Source organism: Staurois parvus, unplaced genomic scaffold (assembly GCF_062004578.1).
Source record: "Staurois parvus isolate SC_StPar_1 unplaced genomic scaffold, SC_StPar_1.0 ptg000310l, whole genome shotgun sequence".
NCBI lineage: Eukaryota > Metazoa > Chordata > Amphibia > Anura > Ranidae > Staurois > Staurois parvus.
In genome coordinates, this window is record NW_028318106.1 from 28992 (window position 1) to 50819 (window position 21828).

Genomic DNA, 21828 nt, shown 5'->3' on the forward strand with positions numbered 1-21828 from the left:
CAATCAGACCTGTATGGTAGAGTTGCCAGATGGAAGCCACTCCTCAGTAAAAGGTAAATGGCAGCACGCCTGGAGTTTGCCAAAAAGCACCTGAGGGACTCTCAGATCATGAGAAACAAAACTCTCTGGTCTGATGAAACAAAGATTGAACTCTTTGGCCTGAATGCCAAGCGTCATGTCTGGAGGAAACCAGGCACCGCTCACCACCTGGCCAATACCATCCCTACAGTGAAGCATGGTGGTGGCAGCATCATGCTGTGGGGATGAACTGGGAGACTAGTCAGGATTGAAGTAACAATGAATGCAGCAATGTCAGAGACATCCTTGTTGAAAACCTGTTCCACAGCGCATTGGACCTTAGACTGGGGCGGCGGTTCATCTTTCAACAGGACAACGGCCCTAAGCACACAGCCCACATAACAAAGGAGTGGCTACAGGCCAACTCTGTGAATGTCCTGAAGTGGCCCAGCCAGAGCCCAGACTTGAACCCGATTGAACATCTCTGGAGAGATCTGAAAATGGCTGTGCACCGACACTCCCCATCCATCCTGATGGAACTTGAGAGGTACTGCAAAGAAGAATGGGAGAAATTACCCAAAAATAGGTGTGCCAAGCTTGTAGCATCATACTCAAAACAACTTGAGGCTGTAATTGGTGCTAAAGGGGCTTCAACTAAGTATTGAGCAAAGGCTGGGAATACTTATGTACATAGGGTTTTGTTAATTTTTTTTATTTTTAATAAATTGCAAAGATTTAAAAACGAACATCTTTCGCGTTGTCATTATGGGGTATTGTTTGTAGAATGTTGAGGGAAAATACAAATTTAATCCATTTTGGAAAAAGGCTGTAACATAACAAAATGTGGCAAAAGTTAAGCACTGTGAATACTTTCTGGGTGCACTGTATGTATGTGTAATGATCATGCCACTGTATTTAATATACCATACAAAATCATCTGAGTACCTTATTTAATCATTGCTGTTCAGCAGTCACATGATGTTTTCCAGGTCTATAGTTACATGGACTGCACAGATAAGAAAAGGGAGGAAATGAACAGCTTAGAAGGGAATTGAAACTGGAGCATGCTCAGTAGAAATGGCAACGACAGGTCTACACAATCTCAGGTTGCAGTGGGGACACAGACAAGGAAGGAGGGACAGTGAACACCAAGACCAACCAGGTTTTTTGCAGAATACAAAAGACAAATCCTATAGTGACTGAGTGAGTAGGAACAGCATGTACTGATAGTTTTTAATGATGTGGGTTTAATGGCACTTTAAAAGGAGGACTAAAATCTTTTAAAAAATTCGAGCAGTCAGGCTGTTTATTGCAGAAGAGGCTTGCAATGTCTTTTCTGCAATAAAATAAACCTTTTTCCTTAGAATGTACATATACAGTATACATTCTGGCGTTCTGTGCGTCAGGATGAATGAACTGCGTATGCATGGGAGTTATGTCATCCCATGCCAGCAAATCAAGACCGCTGTGGATTGGCACCCAGAAGAAACTGGTGAGAAGATGTCAGCTCTGGCGAGGGACTTTACAGTGGTTTGACCCTTGAAGCTAAGGTAAGTATTCCAGAGTTTAGTTCTGCTTTAAATAATACCCTTAATGCTATAGATATAGCCCATTTGTGTGCCTCCCGTAGCCTGGACGAAAAACTCCCAGAGATGGCAACATCCTATCCAGTCTTGTTGCTAGGGCATTACTAAGACACTCTGAGCTGATTCAAACACTGTTGCATGCACTCTCTCTTTGCCCTATCACAGAAGCTCTCAGTTGAGATGAAAGAGGTACTGGAGCTCACTCCTGTGATGGTGGGGGGTGTGCAGTAGCAGCTGGGAGTCTCTTAGCAACATCCTAGCAACAAGGCAGGACAGGGGGACATTATGTCTGAGAGTTTTTCAGTCAAGCTTTGGGAGGTATGTAAATGGTCTACAACTAGAGCAAGGGCATTATCCATCTTTATTCAAAGTTGCCTAGTTGTTTTTGATCTACAAGTGCCCCTTACACACATAGGCAGTTTTTGGTAAAGGTGAACTAACACTTTAAATTGGTTATAAAATGTGGATGGAGAAATCTCCCTCTGTGGTTATTGTATTTTGACTCAGTCGGGATACATGGACAGTGGCTGCATCTGGCTGGATGCAGCCCTGTTCAGCTGACCATTTTCCACCTGGCTTCTTTTTGGCTCGGTTTTTCATTCAAAGGATGTTGGGCAGCAGGTTGCACCCATATAGTGAGTTCCTTAGAAACCGGTCAAAATTTGTAATGTGTACTGCTTTAGTATAACATACCCTGGACAAAACTCTTTAAATTGATTAAAACCATTGGACCAGCACAAGAAATATCCTGACAACATTCGTTTTTTTACCCTATTCGCACAGAAATGTACATGCACTTCCATTGGGTCAACTGCTATGCCATCCTTTAACCCCCCTGGCGGTATTCTGGAGTGTAGTTTGGGGTTAACTTTCAGTAACAGAAGTGGTAACCCCGAGCTACACTCGGGATTACACTGCAGCGTTGCTCCGGGATCCCTCCAGCACTTACCTTGTCCTGCGCTCCCGCGATGTTCCCCCTGCAGCGCCTCCGGCCGATGCCGGCATCTGTCTTCTGGGTTCCATTCCTTTCAAGCGTCGGGACGTACGGGGACGGAACCGGCAGGAAATTTAAAAAATGTGACATTTACTCAATACACTAAAATCACATAGTAAAACATTACTGTATCAACCCATTTCACATACATTTTGTCCCGAGTGCTTTGTCCGGCGCCCTGCCTGCATTTTTACTGTTCTTTCTGCCTGGAAACTGAGAAACGTCCATGGCGTCCAAAAAGTGTCCCTTTAGGTCAAAAGCGGTTTTAGACCAGCTAGAGAACAGCGATAGTAAATTAGAACCACTTGCAGAATTGAGTGATAATGATTCGTGGGGGAAATTCCTCATCAGACACTAAAAAAGATTCTGCGACAGCTCAGCGATGTGCGAACTTGGCGCTATATTTCAAATTTCAGTGTTTTTGGTTTGATTATATTATTGAATTAAATTTATTATTATTATATTATTATTTTTTATGATTATTTATTATATCATTATTTATGATTTTGTGTTTCAAATTTTACCCTACCCGGGATGTTTACTAGACTCTTGTTCGGACAGATTTCAGTGAGTTATTCCTAAAAATCACAGCCTACAATAAAAAAAACTACATATTTCCATGCAAAAAAATGTAACGCTTTGAGCACAGAAATATTGACATAATCAGACCGCTAGGGAGGTTAACCTACCAGCATGTCTTTGGAGTGTGGGAGGAAACCGGAGTACCCAGAGGAAACCCACGCAGACACATGGAGAACATGCAAACACCAGGCAGGTGGTGCCATGGTTGAGATTTGAACCAACAACCCTAGTACTTGTTCGGACAGATTTCAGTGAGTTATTCCTAAGAATTACAGGCCTACAATAAAAAAAAACATATTTCTGTGCAAAAAAAGTACCGCTTTGAGCACAGAAATACTGACATAAGACCTCTAGGGAGGTTAAAAATAAACCCCTAGGTGTCCTTGCTTTGATCCTGCGTTGATCAACACAGGTCAATGGAAATGGTGTGAATGAGCCCTAAATTACATCACTGACCCTGGGATGACACATACCAAGGCTAGGGTACTTTCTTCTTACCCCGTCATTTCCACGTAAAAATAAAAACTGAAGCTTGAACAGCCACTTTATTAAAATAGGAATGAAGGACTTCACTTGACTTTTAATTTATAACTTGGATGTCGCTGTTACTGAGCGCCACTGTGCCGTGACTAATTCTTATGCACAAATGCTCAGTATTCATTAGATTCATTATAATTATCCTGTAATTATTATCACAGACACTGACTCTGATTAGTGTAATGAGGGAATATACAGAGCTCTTTTCATGGCAGCAGCCCAGTTATGTGGGTGTTAGAGTATAGGAAAAAGAGAAGAATTCAACTTTAAGGGGAACCCCAGAAAAAAAATTACAAATGATTAGCCCATTGAAAGATAAAATACCCAATCCAACGTTTGCTGCAAAAGTCACCTGTAATCCAGAGAGTTCCCCCCTCGCTGAGCTTTTTTCTGCAACTATATGTCCTCATTCTGATGGCCAGCATCATTCAACCCACTTCCTGTGAGCCCAAGTCATACTGAATCCACCCCCATCCTGTGACTGGAAACTTGCTTGTCTCTCTGGTTTGTCCTCCTGTCAGCATGCTTCTGGTCAGCACGTGAGCTGATTGGCTCCTTGTGCTGCTACATAGCCCACAAGAAGACAAATCCTGGTACTTACACTGTTGAGTTTATTTACTAAAGCTGAAGAGTACAAAATCAGGTTCACTTCTGCACAGAAACCAATCAGCTTCCAGTTTCTATTGCCAAAGCTTAAGTGAACAAGCTGAAGTTAGAATCTGATTGGTTGCCATAAACAGCTGCACCAGATTCTGGGTGCTCCAGTTTTAGTAAATCTTCCCCTGTTTATGTTTCAGAAAATACTTTTAATAACGTATTAATGGCTACAGAGTTCCATTTATGTGTCTTTAATAATAATATATCTGTTTTGAGTTCAGCTTTAGGTTAGGTTTAGGTGTGTGTCACTCCTCTGAAAAATTATCAGCCTTTGGATCACTTTTCAGAGGTGATTGACAGGTGGTGAGAAAGTAATTTGATGCCTCCTCACAACATGTTTTAATCCCATTTTTGTAAAAAGCACCTGCAGCAATGCATGCGGTTGTGGGGTATTTGTGGCGCTTCCCCATTTGCTAGAATGGGTCACATTTGGCAAGCTTGCCACCTACCGATTGCAACATGTTGGATAGTTTTTGCTGCAGGCACCATGACCATGGCATGTGAACACCCCCATTTACTGGCATTGTAGCTCTTTGGGGGCACTTGGGTGAGGCATTAAAAACATGGCTAAACTGTGCATTTTTAAGGCTACCCAGCTGCTAGTCAAAATTATTATTATTATTATACAGGATTTATATAGTGCCAACAGTTTGCTCAGCGCTGTACATTATAATGGGAGACAGTACAGTAACAATACAGTACAACACACGAGGGGTTCGAGGGCCCTGCTCCTGGGAGCTTACAATCTAGGAATGAGGCCTTAACATATACAGTGGGTATAGAAAATAATCACCCCCTTTAAAATAATCACATTTTGTTGCTTTGCAGCCTGAAATGAAGACAGACACAGTTTTTGTTTTATCCAGCTGTATAACATCCAAGTGAAAGATATGACACCAACATGTCAGAAAAAAAACAGAATCACTGATTTGGAAAAAGGATCACCCCCTCCTAAAAACTCAATCAGGTGTAATCACCTTCTCAATAGCACACAAAGTCATTTGACTTTCAGCTGTGATCATCTGTGGTCATTTGATTAGCTCAACATGAAAAGAGCTTTCCTGGAGCATTTCAGTCCCTGTTAGTGCAACTGAAGCAAACAATCAAATATGGGTGGCAGGGCACTGTCAAACGGCACAAGTCAGGAGATGAATGCAAAAAAATTTCAAACACCAATGCCTAGAGGTTCAGTTAAGTCTTTTGTTAAGAAGTGGACGGTATTTGGTACAAACAGACCCTCCCTGGATCAGGACATCACTCCAAGCTGGATGAAAGAGCCAGGAGGAAACTGGCCATATGCCCAAACATTTGGGTATACCCACTGTATCTCTGTCCAGTTTTTTTTTTCCCTCAACCCCTTTCTGCCGACTGTATGCATATATGTGGCCTCACGAAAGTGAGTCTTTATCCGTGGGGCCGTACCTGTCTTTGTGCACAGAGACCGGGCTCTCACCAGGAACCCCGGGTCCCGTGCGAACGGACCTGGGACTCCTAGTTCCAGGTCACCTGATCACTATGATAGCCCCTGATTCGCTATCACAAAGATCAATCACTGTGCAGCCCTCCCCTGTGTTTTTGAATAGAGAGAGATATACATTGTATTTTTTATCTCTATGCAGGGAGATAGATGTAAATAATCAAAAGTGCTAAGGAAGGAAGAAAGGAAAGAAAAGAAAAAGAAAAATTGCTAGATCAAAGTTTGATTTAGGTCAGTGCCAGTGTTAGTCTTAGGGTCAAAGGTCAGGGTCAGTATATTTTGGGAAGGATGTAAAAAGAAATGAATTAGTATCAGTGTCAGTTAGTGTCAATGTGTTTTAGGTAGGAAAAAAAGCAAAATGTTCACTATTATGTCTGGGCCCTACTGCAGGTACATCCAACAAATAACATGCAGATATGTGGTATCACTATGTTTGTCAGGAGCAGGAAAATTTTATTTTGGGTTGATCTTTAATAGAAAATTATGGCAGTAGCAAGAAATATACAGCTAAATATTATTTTTTACTATTTTGGGCCAGTTTTCCTTTGATAATAATAATAATAATTAAAAAATAATCAGGAGATATCTGTTACCATTTACCACCAAATGAAAGCCCAATTTGTCCTTTAAAAAAGAAAAAAAAATAAGCTATAATCCACCTGGATACACAAAGAAGTTGTGATGATACCATGTGCAGTTTTACTAACACTTGTCAAAGTTGCAAAATTGTGTTCAGGAGTTAACATTTGTTTTATTCTCAGTCACTAAGGGGTTAAAGTGTTATTACACCGTAATATTTTCTTTTCAATAGGTTTTATTTTGTTTTGTTTTAAAGAGAGATACAAATACAGTTTACAAATTAATACCCTAAAAGCAGAGCAACCAATATATCAACAAAGAAGTGATCATTGCAAAAATGGTACAAACAGCAAGGAGGCAAGGCCAATGATTGGTCAATATAGCAAAATAATGCAGGAGATGGCAACCACAAGGCTGATACTATTATTTATTACAGGTTCTTAAATAGCGCCATCAATTTATGCAGCACTTTACACATATATATATATAGTACCTCACATCAGTCCCTGACCGTCAAGGGGAGTAAAATCTAAAGTCCCTTACATTCATACATACACATACTAGGGCCAATTTAGACAGGATCCAATTAACCTCCCTGGCGGTATTCCCGAGTGTAGCTCAGGGTTAACTTTCAGTACCAAAAGCGGTAACCCAGAGCTACACTCAGGTTTACCCTGCAGCATTGCTCTGGGATCCCTCTTGCACTTACCTTGTCCTGCGCTCCCGCGATGTCCCTCCTGCAGTGTCCCCGGCCATGTCCTCCGGCGGATGCCAGCATCCATCTTCCGGGTTCCGTTCCCTGCAAGCGTCGGGACGTATGGGACGTACAGAGGACGGAACCAGTGGGAAATTTAAAATTGTTAAAAAGTGACATTCACTCAATACAATAAAATCACATAGTAAAACATTACTGTATCAAACCATTTCACATACATTTTGTCCCGAGTGCTTTGTCTTGTGCCCTGCCTGCATTTTTACTGTTCTTTCTGCCTGGAAACTGAGAAACGTCCATGGCGTCCAAAAAGCGTCCCTTTAGCTCAAAGTGGTTTTAGACCAGCTAGAGAACAGCGATAGTAAATCAGAACCACTTTCAGAATTGAGTGATAATGATTCGTGGGGGAAATTCGTCATCAGACACTGAAAACGATTTTGCGACTTTGCTCAGTGATGTGCAAACTTGGCGCTATATTTCACATTTCAGTGTTTTTGGTTTGATTATATTATTGAATTAAATTTATTATTATTTTTTATGATTATTTATTAAATTATAATTTATGATTTTGTGTTTCAAATTTTATCATACCCGGGATGTTTACTAGACTCTTGTTTGGACAGATTTCAGTGAGTTATTCCTAAAAATTACAGGCCTACAATAAAACAATGACATATTTCCATGCAAAAAAATGTATCGCTTTGAGCACAGAAATAGTGACATAATCAGACCGCTAGGGAGGTTAACCTACCAGCATGTCTTTGGAGTGTGGGAGGAAAACGGAGTACCCAGAGGAAACCCACGCAGACACAGGGAGAACATGCAAACTCCAGGCAGGTGGTGCCATGGTTGAAATTTGAACCAACAACCCTAGTACTGCCAGGCAGAAGTGCTAACCATTTAGCCTCTGCGCTGCCCTGATACTATAGTATATGCAGCAGCAAGAAAGGTGGGATTTGGCGCCCAACTGCCACAAATGAGAGCCAATCACAGTGGTCACATGACAGGGATGCCACGCTGCCTCCTGGGCATTAAAGCCCTCTTAAAGAGCTGCTGGGAGGTGAAATAAAAGCAGTATTGGTCACAATTACTCAAAATTTGAAAAACTGCTGACAGGTAGGGGTTTTTATAACTGAAGAGACCCTAATAGGTCTTCCAGCCTGTCAGCGGTAATGTAATCTGAGCCACATATGCATAACTCAGACCACATTTATGGCACCCGCTCTGTGCTATAATAAATTGACTCCCATACACATGCATGGGAGTGATGTCATTGTGGCCTGACTTCAAGCAACTAGAGGAAGTCAACCTGAAAGAAAGACCAGAAGAAGATGGAAATGCCTGGAACCAGCTAGAGTCGTGACTAATACCCTAAATGCTGGGGGAACAAAGGGATCCACACCTAAAAACGTAGCTTCATTAAGGACCAACTTTGGTGTATCCAAGATTTGCAATAAATGTTGTCTAACCTTGGTTTTAATAGCAGTGGTTGGAGGATTCTTTTACATTTTTTGCTAAAATGGCATGTTTGTACTTTTTGATATAATATTGAATAAAGTTTTTTGCAAATCTTGGATACACAACGCAGTTAGTCCTTAATGAAGATACTTCGGTGCCCTAGCATTGCGATTTTCAATAAATTAAGTCCCTTTTTTATGAGTTTAATACTCTTGTTTTATCTGGTTAGTTTTTAGAGTCATTACTAAGTCCCATGGGTGGGGGGAAAATGCTTCGGGAGGGCGTGACCTGGATTGAGTCGGGCCGAAGCTGTATTCAATGATCCTACACTAGGGCTGAGCTGGCGTGCGACGTTATAGCTTTTTTAATCTCTGACAGTGTACATACAGCCCGGACGAGCACTCTCCTTGCCTGCACCCATAAATGGGAATGACCGAAGTTTGGATGGTCATCTGGTGTGGATAAGTTATATATGGTCACTAGAGGGCTTTGTTTGATAATAAGTCTACCATAATGTGGTGCATACTAGTACATTATGGCATAATTCTCCTGTGAGCCCATTAACCACTTCCATACCGGGCACTTTTACCCCCTTCCTGCCCAGGCCAATTTTCAGGTTTCAGCGTTCTCACACTTTGAATGACAATTGCGCAGTCATACAACATTGTACCCAAACTAAAATTTTATAATTTTGTTCACACAACTAGAGCTTTCTTTTGGTGGTATTTAATCACCACTGGGGTTTTTATTTTTTGCTAAATTAACAAAAAAAGACTGAAAATTTTGAAAAAAAAACACTTGTCTTTGTTTCTGTTATAAAAGTTTGCAAATTAATAATTGTTCTTCATAAATTTAGGCCAAGATGTATTCTGATACATGTCTTTGGTGAACATAACCCAAATCAGTGTTTATTATTTAGTCTGTAGGAAAGTTATAGAGTTCACAAACTATGGGATATATCTGAAAACGGATCAATCCTGAAGTACTGACAGCCAATCCAATTTCTTGAGGCCCAAAAATGTCAGAACAGTACAGATATCCCCCAAATGACCCCTTTTTGCAAAGTAGACAGTCTGACATATGTCATAAGAGGCATGGTGTGTTTTTTGAAGTTGTAATTTTTTTGTCATACTTTTTTGGAAAATGAAGAAATTAAAAAAATTATTTTCACAATTTTTTTTTACACCAGTGCAGTACAGCATCGTCATATAACTGGTGTGTTGATGATTAGGGACACTGACTGGTGACAGTATGAAAAACAAAATTGATACATTTTTTTCAATCTTTTTATTATTTTTTTCATATTACACTATGACCAAAGTAGTATAATGTTACCATAGTAACATTTTACTACTTTGGGGAAGTGATCAGTTTTTTTTTTACACAGTTTGATTGCTTATAGCAAAGAATTTATTTGCTATAAGCAAGCATTCAGCTGAATGGAATTGATTCATTCAGCTTTTTTTGTTGTGGTTAGCTGTGATTGGCCATGGCTAATCACATGACACAGATGGTCTGTGACTGGCCCAGCCTGTGCATGTGATCACTGTGACCATTCACAGCTAGACGCACTTGTATACAATGGATGGCATGAAAGAAAGCCATCCATTGTATACAACTGTCATGTGACCTGCTGTAATTGGTCACAGCAGGTCACATGGTACTGGCAACGGGGCCGGTACACAGATCTGTCATCGGCCGTGTCTGAGGTACACAGCTGGTGACAGATCTTGGCATTGAGCGGCCCTGCGGGCACACGCAAGGTGCTATCCGGAAAGGGCGTCATATGACGCCCTCCCGGAGGGATGAGAGGTTTGCCCGGCCGTCATTTGACTATCGGCTGGGCGGGAAGTGGTTAAAAAAAAATTGTGGAGTTTAATTCCACATTGGGGGTTCACATAAAATCCTCAGAATTCCACTGGTGCCAACATCTAAAAACTAAACAAAAAAAGTAACAGTGCAACCAGTTAGATAACCTCCACATTTTCTAGTCTTTTTTTTTTTTACAAATGATGACTTATATATTGTTGTAATTCTTTTTATTATTATCGATTTACACAATGCAATTGGCACAATCATCCTTCACAGGGATCCTCTCCATAGGCCATTTATCAAGAGTACAGCAATCAGCATGAAGTATCGACAAGGAAATAAGAAAAGAACATTCTGCTCTGACGTCAACAGGTTTAAAAATATGTGAGCCAATATTACACCTGGAATGATAAGGAGAAAAGCTTCTCTTCATACCGAAAGGTTATAATGTCTCCAATATTGAGTTTATTAGAATTCCAAGTATGTTTGAAAAGGTTTTAGTAGTGGACTACAGGAATGGCTATGAGACCTCACAGTTATTCGTATTAAAAAGAGAAAGCAAAAGGTCAGACATATATGAGATATTTTTTTATGTAAGTAATCCGGACTTGCACAGCTCCCAAGAGACGGCGAGGTAACATTTGGGAGGATAACAGATGATGCACTGATAATGAAAGTGAAATAACTGTAGCATGCACCATATTTTTAAAAAGAAGCTTTCCAAAAATGTTTTAATTTTTCGTAATGAATGTTTTTCTTTTTACTTGATTTTTACTTTACTTTTACTTTTCACTTGATTTTGAATTTCCTTTGAAGTAGAATTCCAGGTTTAAAGTGGTATTGAACCTAAAAGCAAACGTTTTGTTGTGTTGCAGATTACCAAGTCTTAGCTGTGGTAGCTGAATTACCGTAGTTTCTCTTATTTTTACCAGGTGGTCTGGCCAGTAAGTCTCTCCTTTTCCTAAAGAACAAGCTGCCCTACAAATATATCAGTTAAGAGGGATGAGACAAGCCATTTACCACTGAGAGGGGAGCTTACAATGATTGTATTTTATTTATTCAAATAAAACCTTTGTTCCCCCTACCAAAAAAAAAAAACTGTTTGTTCGAGGGGTGTAACTATAGGGGTCACAATTGCAACCCGGCCTCATGCTCCAGGGGGTCATGTGTCTCCCATGTACACCTGGATATGAAGCGTGGTGAGATGCCTGCATACAGAGAAACTGATTTCTGCATTTTCCTCCTGCAGCCACTTAATGGCCACTTCAATTCCTCCTCTCCCTCCCGCAGGCATTCAGCGGCTGCAGGAGGAAAGGAAAATAGAGTGATCTGTTCTACTGTATGCAGCCAGCCCAACACTTCTCTTATCCAGCTTCTTTCTGCTGCCCATCTGTGTGTTCTCCTGCCCCCCTGTGCTGTTTTCCGGCCCCTCTTTTTTTCAAAATTGTCAGTCTTTTTTTGTTTATAGCACAAAAAATAAAAAATGCAGAAGTGATCAAATACCACTGAAAGAAAGCTCCATTTATGGGGGAAAACATGACATAAATTTAATTTATGTACAGTGTTGCATGGCCGCGCAAATGTCAGTTAAAGTAACGCAGTGCCGTATCGCAAAAAAATGGCCTGGTCAGGAATCCTCTGGAGGGCAAGTGGTTAAAAGCTAGCATAAGTTCATATGGGCCTAGAACGTTTATCTATCAATAACTACAGAAATATTTGGAGCATCAGATTTCCATGTAGTGGTCAAAGTGAGTCTGTCCGCAAACAGTACATGAGCAACTACTGTTCTAAATGGTGCAAGATAGGAATCTAATCCTAAACTTAGGAGTGTCATTGATGGTGTTAAAGATATTAAACAACCTGTAAGAAATGCTAGAAAATTTGAAACAGAGTTCCACAAATGTATATTTTTACAATACTAAAAATATGCAGTACATTTCCTATTTCATCATTAGATCTCGAACAAACAGGAGAACACTCCAGCTAATATTTTTTAAGCAGTTACAGTAACTTATATTTTCCTTTTAGGGTAAGGGTTTAAAATAAATGAATAAAAGCTGACCATTGTAAGAACCCCTGTCAGTGGTTAATGTTTTGTCTGAACCCTCTAACTTTTGTTGGACAGCTTGATTTGGTAAAGAAGATTATTCTGAATGATGTCAGATGTGTTTCAAAGTCAAATCAACATAGGCCCTTAAAATGAAAACCTAGTTATGCTTTAAACCAGGGGTCCCCAAACTACAGCCCGCGGGCCACATGCGGCCCGCCAAGGACATTTATCTGGCCCACCAGGCAGGGGCGTATCTGCCACGAGGCAAGGGACTAGGGTTTGGCAGATCGGGAGAGCTTGGCAGGGCTCGGGCAGGAGGCAGGAGGGAGGGATCAGCAATTCTAGAACAGGGGGAGGTGGGCTCGGCTTATGAACCCGCACCACTCACCTGGCCTCTCTGCAGCCAGCCGGCCATCTATTCTGATCAGTGCATGCAACCGTCACGGCCGGACGGCGGAGCCTAGAGCTGACCATAAAGAGGAGGAGCAAGAGAGGAGACTCCATCGCTGCATGTCGGGTATCATGGCCACGGACCCTAGATAAGTGCAATAGATGATCGATCTCCTCCCTCTCTCTTTCCCCCCTCTCTCCTCTCTCCCTCTTCCTCCCCCCTCCTCTCTCCCCCCCTCCTCTCTCTCCCCCTCGTCTCTCTCTCTCCCCCCTCATCTCTCTCTCTCCCCCTCCTCCCCTCCCCCTCCCCCCTCCTCTTTCTCTCTCCCCCTCCTCTTTTTCTCCCCTCCCCCTTCCTCTCTTCCCCCCCTTCCCCCCTCTCTCCCCCCTCCTCTCTCTCTCCCCCTCCTCTTTCTCTCTCCCCCTCCCCCCTCCTATTTTTCTCTCCCCCTCCCCCTCTCTCTCCCACCTCCCTCCCCTTTCTCTCCCCCCTTCTCTCTCCCCCCCTCTCTCTCCTCCTTATCTCTCCCCCCCCCCTCTTGTACACAGATCTGACCCAACAAGGTGTCCTGCATTTACCGTATATTTCGCTCCATAAGACACACTTGGGGGAAAATGTCTGTGCGTCTTATGAAGCGGCTGGCCCAGTATTCCCGCCGCCATTGTATGTCCGCAGTCTCTGGTCATCTCCTGTACTGTGGCCTCCTGTTTAAAAAGTTTGAGGACCCCTGCTTTAAACCCTTCTGCCCAATCATGTGCAGTTGATAGTACAATTAATACTGTCATCAGATGACATCTTACATGATTCACGTCCGATAATGGATGAAAAACTTTTCACCATATCCTTCTGGCTGTTTGTCCAGTTGTGTTGCCCTCATCTAAGCATGTACCCATGTAAATATTCAGGTGGTCTTCTGAAGCAGTAGAAATCATCTAGACTGAAACTTTCGCTTATGGCTTCAATAAAGTGAACCTGTGAGGTTAGAAATATGTGAGCAGATATTGGAGACAATGATGAACAGGCAGGTATTTGTAACATCCAGGTAAGGGTTGGGCATTGGCATGACCATGGGCAGTGAGGTCTGCAGACGTCCTGGTAAACATAGCCAACAATTGCACCTACATGTATTTCAATGACAGAGAAGAACACAAGTAACTGATAAAAATACAAAAACAGGTCTCAAAAAGGCCACAATAAGAGCCTCACGGGGATGTTATGCAGTGATCCTGGCTTTTCTGCAAAGCCCCAGAGAGCTTGGATCTCTGCTTTAATGAATGGGTGCCAAGCTTCTTCTCCAGGAGTGATGTGTCTTCAGACTCCTACCTGCTGGAATCAGACAACTGGAAGAATAAAGGAATGCATGAAAAGCGATCAGGAGTCATAGCTAAAGATGATTTTGTCCTTTCTAACTCCAACAAAAGGTTCTCTTTAAAATACAAATAACATATATACTGTGTACTCTGTACTCCATAGCCAAAGTTTGAATATTCCACATAATGTCGTCAGTGCTTGATCTTCTGGAATCCTCTGGGGCTTGGTATGACTCTTTATCAAAGTATGATCCCTGCATGTACTGCATTTCGGGTAATTTATGTCCGCACTTTACTTCAAGTCCATGTAGTCAGAGTTGAGCCATTGAGCCATGGTGTTCTTTATTACATTGGGAAAATAATCAGTGCTAGGTACAGAGCAATCTTTGAAATGGCCTTTCAAGCAGTACTGTAAGAGCCAGCCCAATGGCGATCGTCAGTAAGGAATGTCCAATGAACAGGTAGAACTGGTGGAACAAAAATACAGTCAGCTACTTCTGAGGGAAGTGAAAGCAACGAGTGCTATTAGTTGGGTAACCTAACCACTTGAAGACCAGGCCTTTTCTGGCACTTTTTGTTTTGCATATAACAATCAGTATTTTTGCTAGAAAATTTCTTAGAACCCCATTATATATTTTTTAGGCCCCAGAGAACAAACACAAGTTTTGAGTATAAATTAAATTTTTTTCAATTTTAATGCAAAATAAACAAAATACATAACCCAATTTTTTCGTAAAATGTAAAAGATGATGGTATGACAAGTAAATAGATACCAAACATGTCACGCTTTAAAATTGCTCAGGCCTGTGCAATGGCAACAAACAAAATAAATGTTATTATCCAATGTTTTAAAAGCTTTTATAAGCTACCACTTTAGATTTACAGAGGAGGTCTTGTGGTAGAATTACTGCCCATGATCTGACGTTTGTGGTGATACCCCACATGTGTGGGTCAATCTCTGTGCGCGTGCAGGACCGATGCGTGCATTCATCTTTTGCACACAAGCACGAGGGCACATAAAATTTTTGTTTAAAATGATTTATTTGTTTATTTTTTTAACACTGTTGCTTTAATTTTTTTTTCTTATGTAAACATCTCCTTTGACAGCAATACGCATGTGACAGGTACTCTTTATGAATTGATCTAGGGTCAGAAAGACCACAGATCCCTCCTCTGGCTTTTAAAAAAAAGTATCGGCATGATGCCAGCAACTGCAGACATCATCCCAGTATAAACGCTTGAAGTCAAAAGACTTACCAGGTGTGTGACTGGTTGCAGGGCAGCTGTTAGAAACCACATGGCCCAATACAACCACCCTGACAGGGCCCTTCTCAAAATAAACACAACTTACTATGCTTTGGTTTATGAATGAACACAGTGAGCGATCGGTAGCGATCACTCATTGTGTTCATCGGGAAAGGAAGGGCCTGGTAAATGTGAAATATTTACCGGACCCTTCCCCCACTCTCCATCCTGAAGGATCCTATTGTGTGCTTGCAGTTGCCGCTGGGAAGGAGAGGAGGGAATATGGCAGCACTGTGGGTGGGGGCACACAGGGAGGCCTGGGCAGCAGGGAGAAATGTATGGTGCACAGGGAGGGCGATGAATTACTGGAACCGATCCCCTTTGTGTCTCTCTTTGCAGCAGCTGAAAGCCAGTGGGAGGGAGAGCTTTCAGCTGCTACAGAGACAGCCATTCATCGGTTCCAGTAATTGCCTCCCCCCTGCTATGCTGATCACTCTCCCTGCCCACATCTGATTCACCCAGCTTCCTGGGCCCTCTGCTGGCCTGTGCTTTGTACAGGAGGACTGGTGGTATCCCCTCATCCGCAGCCCTGATTGTATATAATTATAGATTCTATGGCAGCTTGAAGAGGAATATTGTGTCCCATTTTTTCTTTTTTTTAATCCCCTCCTTTACTTTTATCACTGGGGTAGACTCTAAAACATACTCACAAGAACAGCGAATCTAGCACTGACCTGCTGTGATCCGCCTCTCTATCGCAGAAAATCAGGTCCCATGCCACAATGCCAAGCTGTGGTTTCTAAAGCTGGCAAAATCCTCTTTTGTATTAATAGAGGTATAGACTCCAGAGAGAGAGATATCATTTCCCCCGGTACAAATCATTAGTAAGACCTCATCTGGAATATGCAGTTCAGCTTTGGGCACCAATTCACAAAAAGAACATTGGGGAACTGGAGAAAGTACAGAGAAGGGCAACCAAACTGATAAGAGGAATGGAGGAGCTCAGCTATGAGGAAAGATTAGAGGAACCGGATGTATTCTCTCTTGAGAAGAGGAGATTAAGGGGGGATATGATCTCCATGTATAATACATAAGGGGGGGATATGATCTCCATGTATAATACATAAGGGGGGATATGATCTCCATGTATAATACATAAGGGGGATATGATAACCATGTATAATACATAAGGGGGGGGGATATGATCTCCAAGTATAATACATAAGGGGGGATATGATCTCCATGTATAATACATAAGGGGGGATATGATCTCCATGTATAATACATAAGGGGGGGATATGATCTCCATGTATAATACATAAGGGGGATATGATCTCCAAGTATAATACATAAGGGGGGATATGATCTCCATGTATAATACATAAGGGGGGGATATGATCTCCATGTATAATACATAAGGGGGGTATGATCACCATGTATAATACATAAGGGGGGATATGATAACCATGTATAATACATAAGGGGGGATATGATCAACATGTATAATACATAAGGGGGGGGATATGATCTCCAAGTATAATACATAAGGGGGATATGATCTCCATGTATAATACATAAGGGGGGATATGATCACCATGTATAATACATAAGGGGGATATGATCTCCATGTATAATACATAAGGGGGGATATGATCACCATGTATAATACATAAGGGGGGATATGATCACCATGTATAATACCTAAGAGGGGATATGATCAACATGTATAATACATAAGGGGGGATATGATCTCCATGTATAATACAAAAGGGGGGATATGATCTCCAAGTATAATACATAAGGGGGATATGATCTCCATGTATAATACATAAGGGGGATATGATCTCCATGTATAATACATAAGGGGGGATATGATAACCATGTATAATACATAAGGGGGATATGATCACCATGTATAATACAAAAGGGGGGATATGATCTCCAAGTATAATACATAAGGGGGATATGATCTCCATGTATAATACATAAGGGGGGATATGATCTCCATGTATAATACATAAGGGGGATATGATCTCCATGTATAATACATAAGGGGGGATATGATCACCATGTATAATACATAAGGGGGGATATGATCACCATGTATAATACATAAGGGGGGATATGATCACCATGTATAATACATAAGGGGGGATATGATAACTATGTATAATACATAAGGGGGGATATGATCAACATGTATAAATACATAAGGGGGGATATGATCAACATGTATAAATACATAAGGGGGGATATGATCAACATGTATAATACATAAGGGGGATATGATCTCCATGTATAATACATAAGGGGGGATATGATCTCCATGTATAATACATAAGGGGGGATATGATCAACATGTATAATACATAAGGGGGGATATGATCTCCATGTATAATACATAAGGGGGGATATGATCACCATGTATAATACATAAGGGGGGATATGATCTCCATGTATAATACATAAGGGGGGATATGATCTCCATGTATAATACATAAGGAGGGATATGATCTCCATGTATAAATACATCAGTGGTTCATATAGTGAACTCGGTGTAGAGTTATTCCCCCTGAAGTCATCACAGAGGACAAGGGGGCACTCTTTATGTCTGGAGGAAAAGAAATGTAATCTCCAAACACGGAAAGGTTTCTTCACAGTGAGAGCTGTGAAAATGTGGAATAGACTCCCTCAAGAGTTGGTTCTGGCCAGCTCAGTGGATTGCTTCAAAAAAGGCCTGGATTCTTTCTTGGATACACAGAATATAACTGGATACTAACATTTATAGGTAAAGTTGATCCAGGGAATATCCGATTGCCTCTCGGGGGATCAGGAAGGAATTTTTTTCCCTGCAGGAGCAAATTGGATCATGCTTTGCTGGGGGTTTTTTTGCCTTCCTCTGGGTCAACTGTGGATATAAGATAACTTTTTTTTTTCTATGGTTGAACTGGATGGACTTTTGTGTTTTTTGAGCCAGACTAACTATGTAACTATGTAACTATCTCCTATTCCAATATCACGGAATCTGACTGTTTCTTTCTGGTTCAGGCAGTGCCCCCCCCGATTATGAGCTGCCAGTTCCGCTGTCTTCCAGCCAATGGGTGGAAGTCAATGCCTCCTGGGATACCTGGAAGCACCTGGAGTGGGTGGACATCATTCTAGCCTAGTTGAAAATGAACACAGGGAGCTTGCTGGGGCATGCTGGAAAAAAGTAAATACTGTGCATCACATTACAAAACAATATGGGCTTTTTAGATTGAGGATGGGGGAAAGGTTGTACTGGTGCAAAGTCAGTTTTTGGAGTGAAGGTCCACTTAAAGCGATATTAAAGACTGGCAAACATGTCATATTTACCTGCTCTATGTAATGGATTTCCACAGAGCGGTCCCAATCCTTCTCGTCTTGGGTCCCCACCGGTGCTCCTGGCCCCACCTTCCTGCCGAGTGCCCCCATAACAAGCAAATTGCTATGGGGACACCCAAGCAGGCATGCTCATGAGACGCTGCTCTGGGTGTCCATTCACACACAGAGTGGTGGCTCGGCCCTGCCTCGAGCTTGCTTTAACTCTTTTGAATACCATGATATGTCTAAATGTTCTTCAGTAGACACAGGGTTAAGGAAGTAGTGAAATAAAAGTACTTTAAACAACCACTTTTTACATATTCTTTGCGGACTGCAATACTGGGGGGTGTGGTGGGGTGTGCCCATGCCCTACATACCTTGAGCTAAAAGGTGTCCCTCTTCCCCATCTTAGAAAGGTTGGAGTCATGTATTCACCATTTTTCAATATGCCTCCCCTCCATGACTTCACAATTAATGCAATTCTACTCTACCTGCCAAAGATGGACCTCAGCAACCCTCACCATGTTGATGTCCTGATAGTGGAAGAGCGTCTCCTGCAGTCCGCAGTAGAAGATTATAATAATTGGATGTGCCAGGTAACATGCGTAACTGACCTTCGATAATATGTTCCATATATCACATGACAGCACTGTATTTAGGGCACCTGCAAAAAGAAAATTAATACATTTAGTGGGATTAATGAACACTGCAAATAATTTAAAGTGGAATTCCTAACACTAACTATTCCTAAAAATGTCCCCTCCCCCCCTCCTGCTATCTATCCAGCCTACCCTATGTAAAAATAGATCTGTACACTTACCTTTTTTTCTAGACATGTGTGATTCGTTTTGTTCAAAGCGAAATTCTGCCACAATTTTTGTTATTTGGAGATTCAGAAGTATCCAAATTTCTGAATCACAACAGTAATGAATTTCAACAAAATGCGAAATAAAAACAAATGATCTGAATTCAAAATTGAAAATTAATTTGATCTCCAAAAATTTGAATTCGAAATGGCAACATTGCAATAAATCAATAAGATATAAACGTGAAAAAAGATGATGATTCCTACCTAGGATTCTTTATCGAATAGAATAGAAAAGAAAAGAATAGAACAAAATAGAATAGAAGAGAATACAATAAAACATAAAAGAATAGAAAATAAAATAATAGAAAAGACTAGAATAGAACAGAATAGAACATAATAGAACAGAAAAAATAGATTAGAATAAAACAGAAAGAATTAAGCTCTCTTTCAAAATTCGAATTTCAAAATTTTGAAATTTGAATTTCAAATTTGAAAGTAACAAATATACGAAACGAATTCCGAACAAAACAAATCATTTTACCATAATGAATATGATGAAACAAAATTATTAACTTAAAGAACAAATCTGAAACAACTTAACAAATATTACCGTTGTCCACAGGATTATTTTTTTCAGCCCGCTCTGGTCCGGTCACAAGATCCCGCAGCTCCAGCTCTCCTGAGTCAGGGAATGCTCCACAACAGCTGGGAATTCCAGTATCGATGATGTCACCCATAGGCTCCCATAGACCAGCCATTGTCCATGCTCCTTTCTCTCCCCTGCAGCTGGTTGCTCACTCACACAGGGGAGCCAGAGCTGTGAGATCATGTGATCGGGCAGGAGCTTAACCAGTTCCCTACCGTGCTATAGCCGAAGGATGGCTACAGTGCAGTTGTCTGGTTCTGGAACGACATCCATGGACATCATTCCAGAACAAGCCCCCTGCGTGTCCCCAGCGGGGCGCGCACCTGGTGCTGTCGGTGATCGCTGTGATACGGTAAACGGCCAATCACGGCGGCCTTTTACCACGTGATCAGCTGTGTCCAATGACACAGCAGATCACTGGGCAAATACAGTTGCCAGTTATCGGCTGTACTTTCCTCACGCTGTCATAGCTTGAGGAAAGTACTGCCGCGAACCGGCAATTGTCAGCGAAGGGATCGGCACTGATCATCAGGGCACTAATGATCAGTGCCCTGATGATCAGTGCCACCCACCTGTGCCCTGCGGTGCCACCCAGCAGTGCTGCCCAGCAGTGCCAGCTCATCAGTGCCACCTATCAGTGCAGTCTATCAGTGCCCATCAGTGCCTCCTATCTGTGCCACCTCATCAGTGCCCATCAGTGCTGCCTATCAGTGCAGTCTCATCAACGCACATCAGTGAAGGAGAAAAATTACCTGTTTGCAAAATTTTATAATAGAAACAAAGAAAAACTTTTTTTTATTTTTTGCTCTTTTTTTGTTTATAGCACGAAAAATAAAAGACACCCAACGTCGATTTAATACCACCAAAAGAAAGCTCTATTTGTGTGGAAAAAAAGATAAACATGTCATATGGGTACAGTGTTACATGACCGCGCAATTGTCATTCAAAGTGCAACAGCGCTGAAAGCTGGAAATTGGCCTTGGCATGAAGGGGGTATCAGTGCCCGGTAGGCAAGAGGTTACAAAAGTAAGTATATGGATATTTTTTACATAGAGTAGGCAGGATAGGTGGCAGTAGCTGGTAGGGAACATTTTTCAGAATAGTTAGTGTTGGACCCCTTTTACACTTGAGCGTTTATCACTCAAAAATGCTCAACAAGTAAAATCCCATTATTTCCAATGGCCCATGTTCACACTTGAGCATTATGTAGCAAAACACCTAACGCTCAAAAAAGACCCCATAGACTTGAATTGAAAACGCCTGAACAGTGGGAATGAGCATTTTTTCAGGCGTTTTCAGTTTCAGCAGCTGTTTCTATTTCTATTGCTCACAGCAAAAATGCCTAAATGAAAAACGCCCTGAAAAAAAAAACACCTATAACATTTGCAAATCTGGTCAAAAAAACACTCAAAGACACCTGAAAAAAAAAAAAGCTTGAAAAAACGCCTGAAAAATTCTTAGCTCAGCGTGAATGGAGCCTTAAGTAGGAATTCCACATTAAGAACTTTCACAACCTGCCTGGAGTTGACATGTTCTCCCTGTGCCTGTGTGGGTTTCCTCCCACACTCCAAAGACATGCTGGTAGGTTGATTGGCTCCTTTCTAAATTGGCCCTAGTATGTGTA

At 41.5% G+C, this 21828-nt stretch overlaps 1 protein-coding gene across 1 annotated transcript in view; it reads right to left on the reverse strand.

The window, feature by feature from the left end:
- Positions 1–13403: 13403 nt before the first annotated feature.
- Positions 13404–21828, reverse strand: part of LOC149457630 (O-acyltransferase like protein-like) — a 148950-nt gene continuing 140525 nt past the window's right edge. The window contains exons 14-15 of the mRNA XM_089683422.1: positions 19272–19414; positions 13404–14630 (exon numbers count right to left, since the gene is read on the reverse strand). Coding sequence (XP_089539548.1) covers positions 14532–14630; positions 19272–19414 — 242 coding nt within the window. The 3' untranslated portion in view covers positions 13404–14531. The remainder of the gene's footprint in view (positions 14631–19271; positions 19415–21828) is intronic.